Source organism: Aplysia californica, unplaced genomic scaffold, assembly GCF_000002075.1.
Source record: "Aplysia californica isolate F4 #8 unplaced genomic scaffold, AplCal3.0 scaffold00241, whole genome shotgun sequence".
Lineage (NCBI taxonomy): Eukaryota > Metazoa > Mollusca > Gastropoda > Aplysiida > Aplysiidae > Aplysia > Aplysia californica.
The window spans coordinates 15,209-33,582 of NW_004797511.1; the positions used below are offsets into that span (position 1 = coordinate 15,209).

At 39.9% G+C, this 18,374-nt stretch overlaps 1 protein-coding gene across 1 annotated transcript; it reads right to left on the bottom strand.

Moving 5' to 3' along the window:
• Positions 1–5: 5 nt before the first annotated feature.
• On the bottom strand, positions 6–13,119 carry LOC101847193 (coiled-coil domain-containing protein 189). The gene is made up of 9 exons (XM_013083553.2): positions 12,917–13,119; positions 10,840–10,871; positions 7,432–7,497; positions 5,325–5,494; positions 4,224–4,294; positions 2,647–2,763; positions 2,149–2,209; positions 1,550–1,627; positions 6–647 (listed from the first exon to the last, which is right to left on the bottom strand). Exons 1-9 carry the CDS (start codon positions 12,980–12,982, stop codon positions 460–462), a joined length of 849 nt encoding a protein of 282 aa, XP_012939007.1. The 5' UTR covers positions 12,983–13,119; the 3' UTR covers positions 6–459.
• Between the last annotated feature and the right edge of the window lie 5,255 nt (positions 13,120–18,374).

The following is an 18,374-nucleotide window of genomic DNA, read 5'->3' on the forward strand; positions in this document are numbered from 1 at the left end:
CCCCCCCCCCCCCCCCCCCTTCTGTACATACTTAATAATTTATTGTTTCTTCCCTCTTCTATGAGAAACCCCTTTTTCTCCCTTCTGTCTTAACTACTTTTTCTTTCCCTTTCCTTTCTGTCCATAATAAACAACTGTTTCTTCCCTTTTCTGTCCATCATAAACTACTTCCCCTTTCTTACCATCACTTACTACTTCCCTTTTTGTCCATCAGAAACTACTTTTCCCCATCTGTCCATCAGAAACTACTTTTCCCCATCTGTCCGTCAGAAACTACTTCTTCCCCCTTTTATCCATCATAAACTACTTCTTCTTCCCCTTTCCATCTATCACTATCATAAACTACTTCTTTATCCCCTTTCCATCTATCACTATCATAAACTACTTCTTCTTCCCCTTTCCATCTATCACTATCATAAACTACTTCTTCATCCCCTTTCCATCTATCACTATCATAAACTACTTCTTCTTCCCCTTCCCCTCAGCTTTTGGAGCTGCGTCTGTGATCTGGTCTATCTTGTTGTTGAGAGCTTCCACGGCAGTCTTGACCTGCTGGTCCACGCTGCCCTCAATCTTCTTGGACTCTGTGGTCAGGAAATTCTTCACAATGCTCTTCAGCTCTTCCCTCGCTGCCTGTCTCTCTTCATCTGAAAAGGTCATCATCACATTTCATCAAAATGATAATATATGCAGGAAGTACTGCATACAGACGTAAGTCATTTTTGGCAAGTTTTGAGATACGTTTGTACTCAGTACTGCCAACGTATTGTTAAATTATAACGGTTATCACATTTGACCTATAATATAATTTCATTCACTCCAAAGAGAGAACTTTATCGAACCAAAACAAAAGTACTTGCACCGGAATGATCACCTCCAAAAGAAGCATAAAAAATATTCAAGAGAAAGTATCGGCTATTTGAGGTATAATAAAAAATAGTTAGGCTCTTCGCCACTGCATGCAGAAGATGTGAATCCAATTCTTGCCTGGGTAAGTGTTTTTTAAAAGAAGTTTCCCCATCTTTTTGCTGGAACGTTGTATCTCATTCAGCCCGGGTTGGCCTAATAGGAATGGTCGAGTTGAAGAAGTCCAAAATTATTTGAATTGTGTCAGTGGGAGTGGAAAAGATTTACAATCTACACGATCTACACGATCGAGGAAAATGGAACAGGCACCACGCTAGCAAGCAAGCCAAGGGAGTTGCATAATTGTAAAGTTCAGTTGGTTTTCTCAAGGGTTTTTTTTTGTGATTGTGCTGTGAAAGAGACATAATATGAAATAATGTCAGGGGTTCTATCAATATATTTAATAATTTAACACATTTCATACTGGATTCTGCACGTGCACCATTCATCTCTGGCTTGCCAAGCATGTGGATCCTTTATTTGAAGTGAAGCCTCTACTATAACTCTAACACACTCATTTTATGCTGAAAAACCAAAAAAATTCCTTGGACGCGGGAAATCGCTCTTGGCAACTGCACTTTGTATAAAATGAGTTAATCTCTAGATAAGTTTAAGTGTCTGCATTGAGAAAAAGCTGACTCACCAATCTCCTCCTCCTTGGCATCGTCATTCTGAGGAGTCTCGTCCCCTCCCGGCGTCGTTTCTGCGTCTTGTCCATCTGCTGGTGACACAAGAATATATAATTATCTTGCTCAATTATTACACATCTTTGTCAATTATGATACAAAACATCTTGCCCAATCATATACAAATACAAAAATATCAGTAGGGTCTCTACAACTCTCTCTCTCTCTCTCTCTCTCTCTCTCCCTCTCTTTCTCACACCCTCTCTCTCACATTATTCATCTACGATTTATCTAAGTATCTCACACACACACACTGTCTAACTCTAACTCGTACTGCAAACAGTAGTAAAAAAACAATCAAGACATATTCATCTCTTCTACTGAACATTACTCTCTCTCTGCTGCCTAAGGTGAAGACTGAAGCAGCCTTGTTGACTGATAAAACAGAATTTTTATATTTTTTCTTCTCAGTCACAATCATTTCAATATGAAATAAAAATTTTGCTTGACTGAGGTTACGAAGTAAGTTATAAGTATAAGCATCTCTCTTGCTCCAATAATCAGAAACCTGGGAAAAAAATTACTGAAGCAATTGAGTATGATTGACAATGAGTACCTTCTGAAGGTGGAGGTGAAGGGGGCATTCCAACATAGCTGATTGCAAGATCCAGGCGTACCTTGGAGGAAGATAAAGGAAATTATTCAATTTTAAAAATCTATACAAGCATAAGGACTGTAACGGAACAAAGCAATAATTTAATTCATGAGATCATCAACATAGCTTTTGCATCTAATTCTACAAGAGCACTTCACTACTTTTTAACAGAAAATTGTCATTTAAAAGACTTATTTTTAAATTGCATTCTAATTTTAAAATTGAGGTAAAGTTTTATTTTCATTTGTGTTTTCTTAACAAAGTACATTTTTAAGAATTGACTGCAGGTGGTTGGAGGCCCCTACTGGTAGGTCATAGTCCTTCTTCTTTTCTTTCCCTCTATTGTTTTGTTTCTGTCTATCTGTTTTACTTTTCCCCAACACTAATTGATCATTATATTGTGTCGATGTGCTTCTCTTTACTTTACTAAAACAAACTCAAACAAAAAAATTGACTTACCATTGGTGTGAATGCATACTTGTACATTTTGAAGTGCCGAAAGAAGGTGTTGATGGTGTACTCTGTGATTTTCCTCACTTCATCCGGTGTGAACAGCTCAATACTGTAGGGTGGACGCTGGGGAAATTGGGCAAGAAACAAACGTATAATAAATTATAATACTCTAACTGTGGACCAGGAACAAAAAGGTCAACTGTCAACTCACTTTTTGTTCTAAAACTATTGCTGATTTCATTCTGCAGGTCCTTAATAAAAGTCTAATCCTCAAGACAAGATTTCACTTTCATTGCACCAGCATCTGTGGTGTACAGTGGAATCCTGTTATAACGAGAGGGAGGGGAACGGTGCGAAACGTCCGTTATAGCAGGATTCTCGTTACAAGGGATCCAGTAATAAATTCAAGGGAAATAGTAAAGTAGGCCTGATCTACCAGTTTGGTGTTCTGTTTATTCCTTTTTGTATTTTTTTGTTTGTATTCCCCTGATGATGATTTGTTCAACATGATCTCTAGATTTAGGTCTTACTTGATCAAAAATCGAATCAGGTTTCTTTCTCTAGCACTAGCAATGTTGATAAGTCGGCTTTAGCGATCAGAAAGAAGGGGCTCTCGCTCTAGGCTAATTTGCCCGCTGTGTTGTCCCCCACCCCACCACACCCTGTGGTGCGTTGCGTCTGCTTGCGCACGTCACACATTCACTCCATCTATCACAGCATTGTGACCTCTTCATCCCGCACCAGAGAAGTGAGAGGCACGGTATGCCTAGATAATCTAGACTGGGCTGGCCTATCACTCGATGCGTTCTGCTTGTCTGCGCATGCCACACCCTCCCCACTCATTCACTTTGGTCTTCATCGTTGGTTCGCGTGGGCTCTCCCATTCTTTGTTTCGCTGGATCACCAACAACTTTCTCAACTGGCAAGGTTTTTTAATATGTTTAATTGGTTTGTGCGCTGTGCACAGCAGCAGCAGTATTCCGTTATAACCGACTCGCGTGACGGTCTGATTGCGCAATAGCAGTTTTTTATTTACAAAGATAAAGAAGGAGAAAAAACGGGGTTTTAGAATACTGTCTTTATAACAGACTTCTCGTTGTTTCAGGACTCGTTATAAGTGGACTCCACTGTAGTAGTTAGGCTCTTCACTGTTGCATGCAGGAGACCTGAGTTCCATTCCCAAGAATTTTTATCCAGTATCTGTATCTTGGTCTTTCTACTTTCTGTTGGGATATTGTATCTGTCTCAGCCCAGTAGGTCTTGACAAACAGGGTCAAAGCCGACACCCTAAATGATCTAAATTGTGTTGATGGGGGCGTAAAAACTGCTACATTAAAAAAAAAAAAACTTGAAAAAACCACCCGTTAAAACATATCAAGTTATCAAGCTATGCATCAAAATTAAACCCTCTTGAAATCAACGTCAAGCAAGGACGTTTTTTTTTTTTTGCCCCTCAAAATTTTTTCATGGAAACAGTTACGGGATTATAACACAGCAGCCTTGATATTTCCAGGTTAATTTAATAAATCAAATTTCATAAAAACTTTTTTTTCCATTTACATGCCAGTAATAGTAATACTCACATTGACAGAGTGACAATGAATGAGATCTTTGAAGTATTCAAAAGTGTGGTCAAGGTTGCCGAAGGGAGTCTCTGAAGAAAGCACATTAGAAAACAAAAGTTTTTAGCATAGTATAAGTAGTATAAGTACGAGTTTAATGGCACTTGCCATACAATAAGATCATATTTATATGCTGAAGATTAGAGGTATTATTACTAGAAAGTAACATACAAAAATAAAATGTAGGAGAAGAGAAGGATAATAGATGTATGATAGGAAAGAAGGAGCAAACCACACCAGAACGTCTCCAACCACTTGCAAAAAAACCCATAAACAATCTCTACTCTAAATTATTCATGAAACAGCAACATAAATTTATATAACAGGATAATGTCATCTCAGAATTAATTCTACCACATCACAAGAGCATCTTTGAACTGAACATATTACAAAACCAGGAATTATAGATGAAACTGTCAAATCTCTTAGAAATTAATCATAAAGTACCCTGGATAATACATGTAATGTAACAACCAACATGATTTCTCTGTGAAATAATTATACATTAAACAGAGGATCAGAGTTAAAAAGAAAATATAATCACGAACAGAATGGAGTGGGTGGTTAGTGGGTGCTCTCATGTAGTTTGCTCTTCATTCTTTCCTATTCAACATCTATCATCATCCTTATCTCCCCTCCTTTTTCTTTTCGGTGTTTGTTACTCTCTTGTACACCTCTGATCTTCGGCACTTATATGACCTATTGTGTTGCACGTGTCGTAAAACTCATACTAGAACTAAAAACAAAGAACAGTTAGGGAGCAAATATGACGTGCACCAAATTTTAGCATTTCTAACATTCAAATTAGATCTCTAGTGAAAACAGCTTCATCCATTACCAAGATATCTTTCCCAAAAATGCAATATAACCTTCAATATTATATTAAGCATGACACACAGACAGATGACATAATGTCATAATCAGTGTCTTTGAAAACATAAAAAGCTAAACATCTCAAAATGTCAATACTGGAAACATCTCAGTTTCAAATTGGAAACATTTCATTTTGTCTTGAAACAAATGTGGCAATAAATGCAAATGCTATCAAAACTTTTAGCCTACCTATGCAAACTTCAAAAACTTTTTTGATGATGGAAAAAAAGGCTGACGTTTTTTCAGGGGAGAAGCTTTGCTGCCTGGCGTACTGAAGGGTGTAGTAGTACAAGTCCATGATGATCCCAATTTTCAAACTGTCTTTGTAGTTGTCCAGCATGAAGATGTCAGCAAGGACCCTGAAATAAAAAAAAAAACCCATTGAATGAAGACTCTGTAGCAACCACGGAATAAGTTTTACTCCGAACAAGGCTTTGCAATTTTCTTCTACATTTGAATTTGAGGAACTCTAACTCAATCAAGAATAGGAATTGCTAGTGAACACTCGGCTTGAAAAGTTCTACGTAAACTAAAATTATGACATGACGCTGTAAAGAGTAAAGCTTGCTTCCTTTTAATTTAACAGAATTTCAACTCCAGTTTAAATGCACAATTCACATCATTCTTACAAACAGATTCAAATTGTGATGTTGGTTCCACACTTCAGTTGTTAAGAAGATACATTAATAAAGACAGTAAGAAAAGATAAGATAAGATAAGAGAATACTTTATTGTCCCAGAGGGAAATTTTTCTTGGCTGTACAGGACCATAAAAACACATGAAGGTATAAATAAAAATTTAAATTATATTATATTATTTTCATTTAAAATTCAATATGAAAAGGAAAGTAGTAAAGCTGACAAATTACATATCACATGAGATGCATTATCATTCAACAACATGCAGGAATTTAATTACAAGATCTTTAGAGTTAGTTAAAGATACATACTCAAAAAAACAATACACATTGATGTTTATTCTGACAGTAACCTTATACTAGATGGTTTTAAAAGTTTATTTGTATTTTTCTTTCTTTGTTTTTAGAGATACATATATATCTGCAGTTGCGTGATCTTACAATTTGTGTGGAAAGGGGGAGTGATGGGTCGTTTATGATGCTGTTTATCTTTCTTATACTTCTGATCTTAAACATTTCCTCAATTCTAGTAAAACGATATCCAAAGATGTTGCTGGCTTTCTTAATGGTTCTGTCAAATTTTTCTTTATCTTTCACCCTACAATTCCAGCCCAGCAGCAAATACAAAATAGTGACACACTTTCAATCACAGAATGGAATAAAAGGGACAAAATCTTATTATCGACACAAAAACTTCTTAATTTCCTTAATTAAAAGGAACATTCTTTGATTTATTTTTTTTGATACATAAGAGCAGCTTGGGGATGCCAGTCAAGTTTGTTATCAATTGTTATTACGAGATATAATATGAGTTTACAACCTTCACCTCCTCATTTTTAATTAATACTGCAGGTAGCAATGGGTATTGTTTTACTCTAAAGTCTATTTTAATTCGTTTGTCTCATTTTACATTCATTAAAAGGAAGAGGTTATCACACCAATTTATAAATACATTTACAGCGTCTCTGTATTCATTCTCATTTGTTGTTATAAGGCCTTATAGAGTGGAATCATCCATAAATTTTATTAGTTTGATGTTTTTGTTACTAAAAGTACAGTCGTTGGTGTAGATAGTGATAACAATCAGAATTCGAAATTGAAGGTTAGGCCTGACGACTCAGTTCTTCAAGTTTCACTGTAGTAGAACAAACAGAAGCCCCCTTTGTCACCACCCCTGAAATTGTTGAAGAAGGAGTTGCCGGGGGGAGAGGGTAGTAGTTGTTGTGGTGGCAGAAATAGAGGTGGTAGTAGAAGTAGTAGTAGTAGCAGAAGTTGTATAGAAGTAAGGTGCTTCGCTGTCATACTCATACACATGAGAGCCAAGTTCAATTCTTGAGTGGTGAGAATTTTTACAGAGTATCTCAGTATTTCTGTTGAGATGTTGTATCTCTCTCAGCTTGGGTTGGCCCTGACAGGAAGGGTTGAAACCAAGCTCCTGAATGATCTAAATTGTGTTGGTGAAGGTGTAGTAAGAACACCTACTTTTGAACTCCCTAAAAAAGAGGAAAACTATAGTAAATCAAGCAATTTCAGTACAGTTTAACAAACAACGATTCATTCAGACACTAAATTTAATATGGTGCCAGCAAACATTGCGATCTTACGTCTGTAATGTGCCCACCAAAATATTATCTACGTGGATTTGATAAGAGACTTACTGTTTGATGTGATCAGCATTGAGAGATTCATTGAGACGGTCAACAGCATCCACTGACAAGTCCGCCCTGAAACATAAGTCAACATTTTTACTCTTGGTGTCAGGTCCACAGGTGAGAAACACAAAAATGATTTTAGGGTTTGGAAACAGAGTTTATACTTGTAACGATGAAGAATTCTAGTATTTGAATCAAAGTTACTCATTTTATAATAAAGGAGAAGAACTTTTAACTGAGCGTGATACTGGTAGTATTCTGCCCATGTTGGTTAAAGGATAAAACATTCTCTGATATAACTCTTTTTTATTAGGGGGGTGGGGGGGAGGGGGCAGGCACAAGACAGTGAAACTATGACAATACAGTATTTTCACTTCAATCATTCTTTTTTCATTGTCAAAGTCAAAGTAAGTCCAGTTGAGTATCATACTCAATTATGATTTGGATGGCATTGGATCAAATCCCCTGAGAAGCATTCTTTACCATGGGCCCTGTGGGGACTTTCCATGGCTCTTCAGCCATGAAGAGATTTATATAAATCTTTCAATATTACAGCCTCTATAACAGTCTTAGAGAGAGAGTTGAATCCACACCACACCACAGCGGTGCATTAAAAAGAATACAATGTAGTTGTTATGACAAAGTAATTTGTATCATTGAGTGAGTCATAAAATAAACAAATTTTATGAACAATGGAAGCAAAGCTCATAAAAATTAAAATATTTTGTCCCATTACTATCGACAGTTAAATACAATGGTTGGTAAAGGTCTAGTTGAGGTCTCCCTTTGTAAAATAAATCAAATCATATTTCGCACATAAAGTCACTGCTTTCCTCATGTTGGCCCCACAGGGAGTAGAGACTCCAGATGTGCTGAAATTCAGATATATGGTATAATATGATGTAAGACGATGGTTTAAACCTACCAAAATCTACGTGATTCAACTGCCTAAGTGACAGTATGATGGCATCTAGGCATTTGTGGTGTAGGTGGCCTTAGTGGTTAAGCTCTCAGACTCGCAACCGTAAGGCCCAGGATTCGAATCCCATCAGGGACCCGACGTTGTGTCCTTGGGAAAGGCACTATGCACAAATTTTCCTCACTTCACCTAGGTGGAAATGGGTACCCGGCTATAGACAGTGAACGATCTTGTCAGTTTCATAGTGTATGAGCGTGTGAAATCCGCAGCTTGCACTGTATGCTTCCCCGGAAGCCGAGAATATTTCTGGGTGTTCTCAGGGGGTCTGCTGGGGTAATAATAGTTGTAAAGCGCATAGAGCATGCTCTTGAGCATGGATATGCGCTATATAAATGCAATTATTATTATTATTATTTGAATCATGTTAATCAACACCACTCGACGAGCGCCAGTGATCGCTTGGGCATTTGAGCTATCGACAAAAGCAAATCATAATAAATGGAAGAGTAATTATAAAAAGAGCAATTATTTCAGATATTTGGTCGGGTGTCTTCTGGGGTAGGGTTGTTTTTGGCCTCATGGAGTTGGAAAAAGGACCATTAATTTTAACGTTTAATTTGTACTGGATGTACTTGTTCAGTGTGTATCAAAGGCAACGAACGTTTGTGACAACGGGGTCGTTTTTGTCTCAGCCAGGTCTGAATGGTCCAGAAATTGAACATCAAAGTCAAAGAAGGGGGGAATAGTCTTGCTTTCTTAAAAACGTTCAAGATTATCCATGAGCACATAGACCAGACAATTTTTCAGGCACCTTTTGATTACACTGTATGTGCTGTCAACTTCCATTTGCGTTTGTTCCTTTTCCAGGTATTTGTGTTCAACAATTTTGCTCTATCTGGTACAAATGTCACTGATTGCATTTGGCAAGATAGCGTTGTGGTCTAATAAGTACAGCCATCTCTGAATATAATGAACATGGCATATTAATTATTGTCAGTACGCTCCTCCTAGGTGCCAAACGAGACACTTCACATCTTTGGTTACCAAATTTTAAAAAGTATAGACGGCTAATTTGGTCCTGTTATGTTATGGTGTAGTAGAGATGCATTCAAAGCCGTACTAACAATAAATCCGCTTCCAAGTCCATGCACACTAGACATAATCTTTTCCCATCCACTGGGTTTTGTGCAAGCTTAATGATAGATTCTTTCTCCTACCTTGCATACATCACATTGATCCTTCCGACACATACAAGAAAAGGTGGCTATTTTCGAAAATCTCTCTGAAAGACGTCTGGGACGGCGTGTGACTTTTTCCGTTTTCTTCGGTACTCTCTATAAAGGCCTCTGAGACTTTGAAAGTGATAGTCAAGATAAATTTTGCCTGTATTCTGTTTATAGCAATGGGAAAGCAATTTTGTCAAGCTTGTCGAAGAAGTACTTATCACAAAATTGCTTGTCCTAGCCTCCTCTCTCCCTGTAATATGACAATCGTGGAGCTCCCATCTCCAAGTCATGTAGACTGTCTTTGCAACAGTCATGAATAATCACTGTGTGAGGGCAGTTGTATACAAATTCATTTTTTGGTATATAGGTAGAATGTATGAGACTTGTTTCATATTGAAGTGTAGAGCTGGAGAGTCGTAATTGAAGGTTTATTAAAGAGAAAATTTGCGAGGTGAATATGTTTATGAGTTGCTTTTTTGTGAGTGACAAATTAAGAATCATCTTCCCGGCACTGGTTAACTAATCAATGATTCAAGAATGGTACATGACAGACAAAGCAAGGGGCGCACACTTAAAGTAAAATAAGAAACGCGAAAAGTTGTGATAAAAATATTTTCCAATAGTTGTAGCCTACAGAATGGGAAATAAGCGTCCCTTATCTGTCAATCATACTTTCTTTTTTAAATTCATTCGTCGGTAGCTTTTGCTATAATTTACCGACTAGGTCAAGTCAGTATTAACATATTCATTGATGCCATCTTGCCCTGTTTCAACTACATTACCAAACCTACCTAGTGATAGATTACGCAAACTGCCTTGACAAAACCATCTGGCTATCGATAGGGTTCGATCTGAGTCGAGGTTAGCAAACGTTGTTTTGAAGTTACCCTCAGTCTGTTTTGACAAAGGCTATAGTTGTGTAGGTCACGCCGCCTACGTGACAGGTGAACACTTCAACAAGCCGCTGAATCTGCCAGATGCAACAGCCCACTCGCCACTGGGCAGCAAAACTGGCACTTGGGCAGTTGAATCAGATGGAAATTGGGGACTTGTGTGATATAAGAAATTGATTTACTGAGGGATTGAAACACTTTGCAGTAATCTTTCAAACTCTGGATTTTAACATAAGGTGTATCAAAGGCTGTGCTACATAAAGGGATCAAAAAGTGATTTTCGAAAATTTTGTCACTTTAGAGGTTGAATCACGCGGTTAGCAATATAGAATTTAGTCAAGATTTTACATATCCAAGAATCACCAAGTCTACTTACCATACAGCAATCTTTGCTTTGTGCCTCTTTGGCTGAAAAGATTGTTAAGAAAGAGATATTAGCAGAGGCATGTTATACATATAAGTGGAGGATGTGCGTGTGTGTGTGTGTGTGTTTGTAAGTGTGTATGTGTAAAAGTATGTGTATCGAGAGAGAGAGAGAGAGAGAGAGAGAGAGAGAGAGAGAGAGAGAGAGAAAGAGAGAAAGAGAGAGAGAGAGAGAGAGAGAGAGAGGGAGAGACAGAGTGACAGAGACAGGGTGACAAAGAGTAGAGGGTGACAGAGAGAGAGAGAGAGAGAGAGAGAGAGAGAGAGAGAGAGAGAGAGAGAGAGAGAGAGAGAGAGAGAGAGAGAGAGAGAGAGAGAGAAAGAGAGAGAGAGACAGAGAGAGAAAGGGGGGGGGAGAGAGACGGAGACAGAGAGAGACAGACAGAGAAAGACAGAGAGAGAGACAGAGAGCTAGAGAGACAAAGACAGACAGACACAGACAGACAGACAGACAGACAGGCAGGCAGGCAGGCAGGCAGGCAGGCAGGCAGGCAGGCAGGCAGGCAGGCAGGCAGGCAGACAGACAGACAGACAGACAGACAAGAAGCAGCATTTAGATTCCAACACCTCTCTACAAGCAAGAAAGATTTATTTCCTAGCCTGATATGAAAACAATGTGTCTGAGGTAAAAATGTTGTGGGTTCTGCTCCCTGGTTTGCATTCTCTGGAAAAGTACTTCACCAAATTCTTTTAAATTCATTTACTCAGCAGCAAACTCATGATGACGTAGCCACCAATCCTATTCTCACTTGACAATCAGAATTAAGTCGGTGGTTGGCAGATGCTCTGGCGTGGTTTGATACTATATGTATCTGGTAACCAAACATCTCTCCTCCTTATCTCTTCTCCTCCTTTTTGGTATGTTAAAATTACTCTCTAGTAACACCTCTAGTTCTGAAGCACTTACATGAGCTGCAGTGTGGCACAAGAGCCTAAAAACTCATACAAAACCTAAAACAACAGTCAAAAGAGCAGAAAAGGGATGAGAAAAATTGTGATGGTATCTTTTTTATAGTTTTAGTAGAGGTTTTACGACGCTCGCAACTGCATAAGGTCATATAAGCGACAGAAGATTAGAGGTGTTACAAGAGAGTGACAAACATAAAAAAGAAGAAGGGGAGATAAGGACGATAGATGTTTGATAGGAAAGAAGAAGCAAACCACACCAGAGCTCCTGCCAACCACCCACTGTGGTGGTATGACCTATCAGGCTGCAATGGCTAATATATATCCTACAGCAAAGAGACAGTACATCAAAATAACTTGCAAGCTTAGTTAATTATTCATGAATAAAGAAATATGTAGAGCCAGAGCACTGACTTTAACAATTTGCAGTCACACAGCCAGCAGTACAAAATACCCCATCTCATGGTCACCCAGCCAGGATCAGAGCGACTGCAACGGGACTTCTCGGGCCAGGCGCACAACAACGGGACCTCTCGGGCCTGGCGCAGAAGTGTGCCAGGTGACCGGAATGGATAATATTCACCGGCGCATTATTGCGCCAAGTGACTACAAAGTGTTAAGTCCAACTCCAATTTTTACACAACAAATAGGCTACACTACAAAAATTCTTTTAAAATTGTGAAATAGGAACTCAAATTAAGCTTCAATAAAATATGCAAAGTTAACGGGAATACTGAAAAGGCAACTAAAAGTAGATAGCTTTCTCTGTACTCCATAGTTCGCTCTATAAAAATTTATCAGCGCCAGTTCAGCATCCTTTCAAAATTGAGGCCTTACTCAACTGTAGATTTTAATTTTTCAGAATTCTATTAAAATAATGCTGACATTTTAATGCATTTTTAGTAGCCTCAAATCATACCCCGCCTCTTATCATTCTCCCTAACTCTTACTTAATTCTGTGAGAACTATATCTGATTTTGAGTAGTTCGAAAATTAGACAATAGGTCTAGATCTAGACTAGATCTAGATCTAGATCTAGATCTAGACATCTCTACATCGAATTGACAACCTTGCCAGCCATTTTAAGTTTCGCGTGCCTTTAACTTCAACAAGGCAACACTTACTTGATTGATTTTGGGAACTTTGTCAGCAGGTTCTTCTACTGTTTTTTGTACATCTGTGAGAATCATGCTTTATGGTCGAAGTGCAAGACACAAAATTAATAGTGTTCCTATTTTTTCCTAATTCCGAGGGCTTTACGACAGAGAAATCTTACTGTTGCTATGCAATTTGTTTACTTGGATGTTTTAGGCTATACGCGGCATCGTGAAATAGACTTTTACATGAGCGAGTTTACCAAAGGGAGGTCACTGACTTTATATTTGGTAATTTTGTCGCTTGTAGTATGAACAAATATATTATCGTACTCGCATTTATTCAGCTTTTCACTTTTCACTTTCACTTGACAGTGGGTTGTGAGAGAGATGAAGGGAGTTGGGTTGTCTGGCGTCTAATTTTTTTTTTTTTTAAGCTTTGATAACCCCCCCCCCCCCAAAGAAACAACCACCCCCAACCAAAACAATAATAAAGCAACCAAAAACCCACAAAGGATATAGACAATCAAACAACAACAAAATAACAAAACAAAAAACAATAATACCGACCACGTAGTCTTTGGCAGGATACACCCTCTGTTTCTGGTCCCCCGAGAGCCCAGTGTGAGGTAAACGACTGACGTAAGGGTTGATGTCTCTGCCCTTTGACTTGGACCCTCCGCTAGACATTGGCTTCTCTCGCATGTCCAGCTCACCCGCCAGTGTCGGCCCTTCGTCGAACCAGCCGGCGATCGTATACCTTGGGAGGAAATGAGGGTGTACGTATTTTTGCTTGTTTGCTTGTTGTTTTGGGGTTTTGTTTGTTGTTGTTGTTGTTGTTGTTTGGTTGTTGTTGTTGTTTTTTTTTGGGGGGGGGGTATCATATACTTTTGTATTTTCCCTGTAAAAAATTAATAATAGAAATAATGAGAAAAAAAATTAAACATTCCAAAAAAAATTAAATTAATAAATAAATAAATAATAATAATAATAATAATAATAATAATAATAATAATAATAATAATAATAATAATAATAATAATAATAATCGTGGCGACTAATCTTAAACCAAATTGTTGAGGCGTGTTTTTGTTATGTACGTCGCACTTGAGTTCGTGAGTAACAGTTCGGTGAAAGCTTAAATGTCCAAGCTGTTCGGGTGGAATGAATGAAAGTTTTTTCTCGCCCTGCAACAATGTAGCCTACATCTGTGTGTGTCTCTTCATGCTACATTGGTGACCCCGACGTGATTTAAGGTAACCTTGTCTAGAAATCTAGATCTAGATTTAATTTAGCATAACCTAAAATCTAGTAACGGCGATACGTTTTTCAAAATCATGTCAATCGAAACTGTAGCACTCAAACTTCCTACGTTCTGGACTTCTTGTCCTTCCGCGTGGTTCGCACAAACAGAGGCCCAGTTTACTTTGCGTGGGATCACAACTGACGAGACAAAATACTACTACGTCGTAGCGGCGCTTGATGCAGCTACAGCAGCAAGATCCCTATCCATATTTTCCTCCCCTCCTTCAAGTCAAAAGTACGACATACTCAAGTCTTTCCTTTTATAGAGACCTATAGTTTCTCAGAGGAAGAAAAAGTAGCAGCCTTATTGAGCATAAAAGAACTGGGCGATAACAGGTCCACTGACATGATGGGAAAATTAATGCTGGCTTTGTTGGGAGAACACAAACCGTGTTTTCTTTTTCGCCATTTTTTTTTTACAGCTGCTGCCAGAACCTATTAGAGCTCCTCTGGTGAGCTCCCACCACAGAACAGATTACCGCGCATTGGCGAAAGAAGCGGATAACCTGTACAACTCCCTTTCGACAAATTTGAAAGTCTATACCGCGGTACGACCTACTGATTCTGTTTCAGACCTGCCTGAAGCTGATTCTATTTGCTGGTTCCATCGAAAATTTGGGTCCAACGCAAGACGCTGCAGTAGTCCATGCAAGCACTTTAAGAATTTCCAACACAAAAAAAACATCAGGGAAACGGGAGAGCGGGCCAGCAGTAGAAGTAGAAGATCCGACTGTTGGTCCGCAATGTTGCTCAACAACAACTCCTACGACACCGACGACAGATTCTAAAGCAACTTAGCTGTTTGTCACAGACATTAAGTCAAAACAACGTTTCTTGATAGACACAGTATCCAAAGTCTCTGTGACAACAGCGTCATGGGCTGAAGGAACGTCAGGTGCGACAGGTCCACCCTTGCAAGCAGCCAACGGAACAACCATAGCGACCTATGGATCCAAAGTTATTCCTCTTCATGTCGGTGACCGTGTGTTTAAAGCACGTTTGATATCAGCCAATGTTAAGCGACCTTTACTGGGGCTGATTTCCTCCGGCAGCACAATTTATTAGTTGTGTTCGAGGACACCGTCTAATTGAGGCAGAAACCTTCTCGCATATCTCTTGCTCGGTCTGTTCCATTTCAACTGCCCCAGATCTGGCTCTCATAGAACCATCAAGCAATAGATTCCGCAAGATTCTCTACGAGTATCCAGAACTCTTAAAGTCTACTTTTCCACAGCAGATGTCAAGCATGGTTTGCAACACTTTATTCCCACCAAAGATCGACCTGTTTTTTTCTCGTGCTCGTCGCCTGATTCCAGACAAACTCGCGTCTCCAAAGAAGGAGTTCCTTGAGATGGAGAAAATGGGCATAATTACGGAAATCAAACAGCCCCTGGGCATCGCCTCTGCATGTTGTGCCTAAAAACGACGGAGGTTCCCGCCCATGTATAGATTACCGCAAGTTGAACAATGTTACAGTCCCAGATCGTTACCCCATACCCCACATTCAGGACTTTTCTGCTCGTCTAACTGTAAGAACATTTTCTCTAAAATTGATCTTGCTCCAGGATATCATCAGATCCCCATGGCGCCCGAGGACGTACTTAAAACAACAGTGATCACACCCTTCGGTTTGTGGGAATTCTTGAGGATGTCATTCGGGTTAAAGAATGCAGCACAAACATTTCAGCGACTAATGGATACAGTGCTTCAGGACCTAGATTGTGCGTTTGTATATCTGGACGATATCCTAGTTGCTAGTTCATCAGCCCAGTCTCACGTCGACGACCTCCACGCAGTTTTTCAGCGGCTGCGACACCATGGATTGGTGATTAAAGTGGAAAAATTTCTTTTTAGCGTTCCATCACTAGATTTTTTAGGACACCGGGTTTCTGCGCCAGGTTCAACACCTATGCCATCTGGGGTTGATGTCGTTAAGGAGTTTCCTAAGCCACGTACAGTCAAAGCGCTGCAGGAGTTTCTGGGTGTACTGAATTTTTACCATCGTTTCATTCCCAACATCGCTGCGATTTTGCACCCACCTTATCACGCTCTGAAAACAGAGAAATCTTGTCAAGCTCTAAGTTGGACCGATGAAATGAACCAGGCATTCCTTTCGGGTAAACAAGCCTTGGCAAACGCATCCATTCTGGTTCATCCGTGTGCTGACTGCCCAATTGCTCTCACTTGGGATGCATCTAATGTGGCTGTCGGGACAGTCCTCGAGCAATACATGAAGAATGATCGTTGGGAGCCTCTCGCCTTTGTCAGCCGGCAACTACGTAAGTCAGAAATGAAATACAGCACCTTTGATAGAGAGCTTTAAGGTGTCCACCTTGCAATACGCCATTTCCGGTATATGGTGGAAGGTAGGCAATTTATTATCTACACCGATCACAAACCATTGGTCTCTGCAATGTCAAAAACTACAGACTTGTGGTCAGCTCGGCAGCAAAGGCGGTTATCTGCTATCTCAGAATTCAGCACTGACATCAGGCACATATCTGGGAAGACAAATATTTTTGCCGATTATCTCTCACGTGCTGAGATCACCACTAATGCAGTCTCACTGGGCATAGATTTTGCAGCCTTAGCAGCAGCTCAGCAGTCAAGTACAGCTGATATACAGGCCTACACTTCAGCTTTCACAAGTATAAAAGTCGTTAAAACGAAGTTGAGCGACAAAGGTCCTGAAGTCCTTTGCGACATTTCAACTGGCAGAGCTCGGCCCATTGTTCCTACAGAGTTCAGACGCCAGGTGTTTGAGTCTGTACACAACCTTGCACACCCAGGGGTTAAGGCTACTGTCAAGCTCATCTCCGAAAAGTTTGTGTGGCATGGCCTACGACGTCAGGTTAGTGGTTGGGTGAAACAGTGTTACGAATGCCACACGTCGGAAATCCAGAAACACACCCGTGCTCCCCTAGAGACATTTAGAGTACCCGACAAGGGGTTTTCACACATCAATATTGATATAGTAGGTCCACTTCTCAGTGCTGTGGTCAACGGTATCTTTAGACAATTATTGACCGCAACACACGGTGGCCAGAGGCGATCCTTATGCCTAACATAACAACAACAACAGACGAATGTGTTTAATGCTCTCGTAGGAGGCTGGATCTCCCGTTTAGGTGTCCCTGTCGATATGTCATTGGACCGAGGATCTTAATTCACTTCTGCAATTTGGACTGACATAGCTCAACGCCTTGGAGTCCGCTTACATAGAACAACGGCTTTTCACCCCCAAGCAAATGGAATGATCGAATGGTTCCATCGCTCACTTAAAACGGCATTGAAGGCCAGACTCACAGGTAACAACTGGGTGAAAGAACTTCCTTGGGTACTCCTTGGGCTACGAACCGCTCCCAAGGATGACCTGCGATATTTCATCAGCAGAACTGATCTTTGGGGAGCCACTGACCTTTCCAGGTGATCTTTTATCCTCTGAAGCATCTGCCTGGTCAGCAACATATTTTGTATCAACCTTTCGAACTAAAGCACAGTTCACCTGGCCTAGACCGGCTGTCCACCACAGTGACCCAGTCACATACTTCCCAGCATCTTTGTTAACAGCGAAGTATGTTTACATCTGCACAGATACCGCGAAAGGTTCACTTCAAAGACCATACACAGGTCCTTACACGGTTCTCGCCCCAGGAGAAAAGACCTTCCTTCTGGACATCGGAGGCCGCACGGAACGCATCTCAGTAGATCACCTCAAACCTGCACAGGTAGACCCTACCCAACCTGTCCATCTACAGCAACCAGCACGACGCGGCCACCATCCTGTGTTGCGGGAACCTAAGCTTACCGTTAGGAACACCGATGGACGAGAGCAAGCAACGGAGGCAGTCACCACAGACAACTCATGTCACGTGCTGGACGTCATGTGCGTCCACCCGCACGGTACCAATGATCCCATGAGACGTCTGTGCTGGGGGGAGGTGTGTGGAGACTAACCTTAAACCAAATTGTTGAGGTGTGTTGTTGTTATGTGTAGTACGTCGCACTTGAGTTCATGAGTAACAGTTCAGTGAAAGTGAAAGTGTCCAAGCTGTTCGAGTGGAATGTATTAAAGTTATGTCTCGTCCAGTAACACTTGTGTGCGCGTGTCTCTTCATGCTACTATAATAATAATAATAATAATAATAATAATAATAATAATAATAATAATAATAATAATAAT

What these genes read in the sequence shown, in the direction of transcription:
- LOC101847193 (XM_013083553.2), bottom strand. Translation starts at nt 12,982, where the DNA reads ATGATTCTCACAGATGTACAAAAAACAGTAGAAGAACCTGCTGACAAA. An exon ending in AGTATGCATTCACACCAATG is followed by an intron (nt 2,210 to 2,646) that starts GTAAGTCAATTT and finishes TCTTCCTCCAAG; the next exon opens with GTACGCCTGGATCTTGCAAT. An exon ending in TGCCAAGGAGGAGGAGATTG is followed by an intron (nt 648 to 1,549) that starts GTGAGTCAGCTT and finishes TGACCTTTTCAG; the next exon opens with ATGAAGAGAGACAGGCAGCG.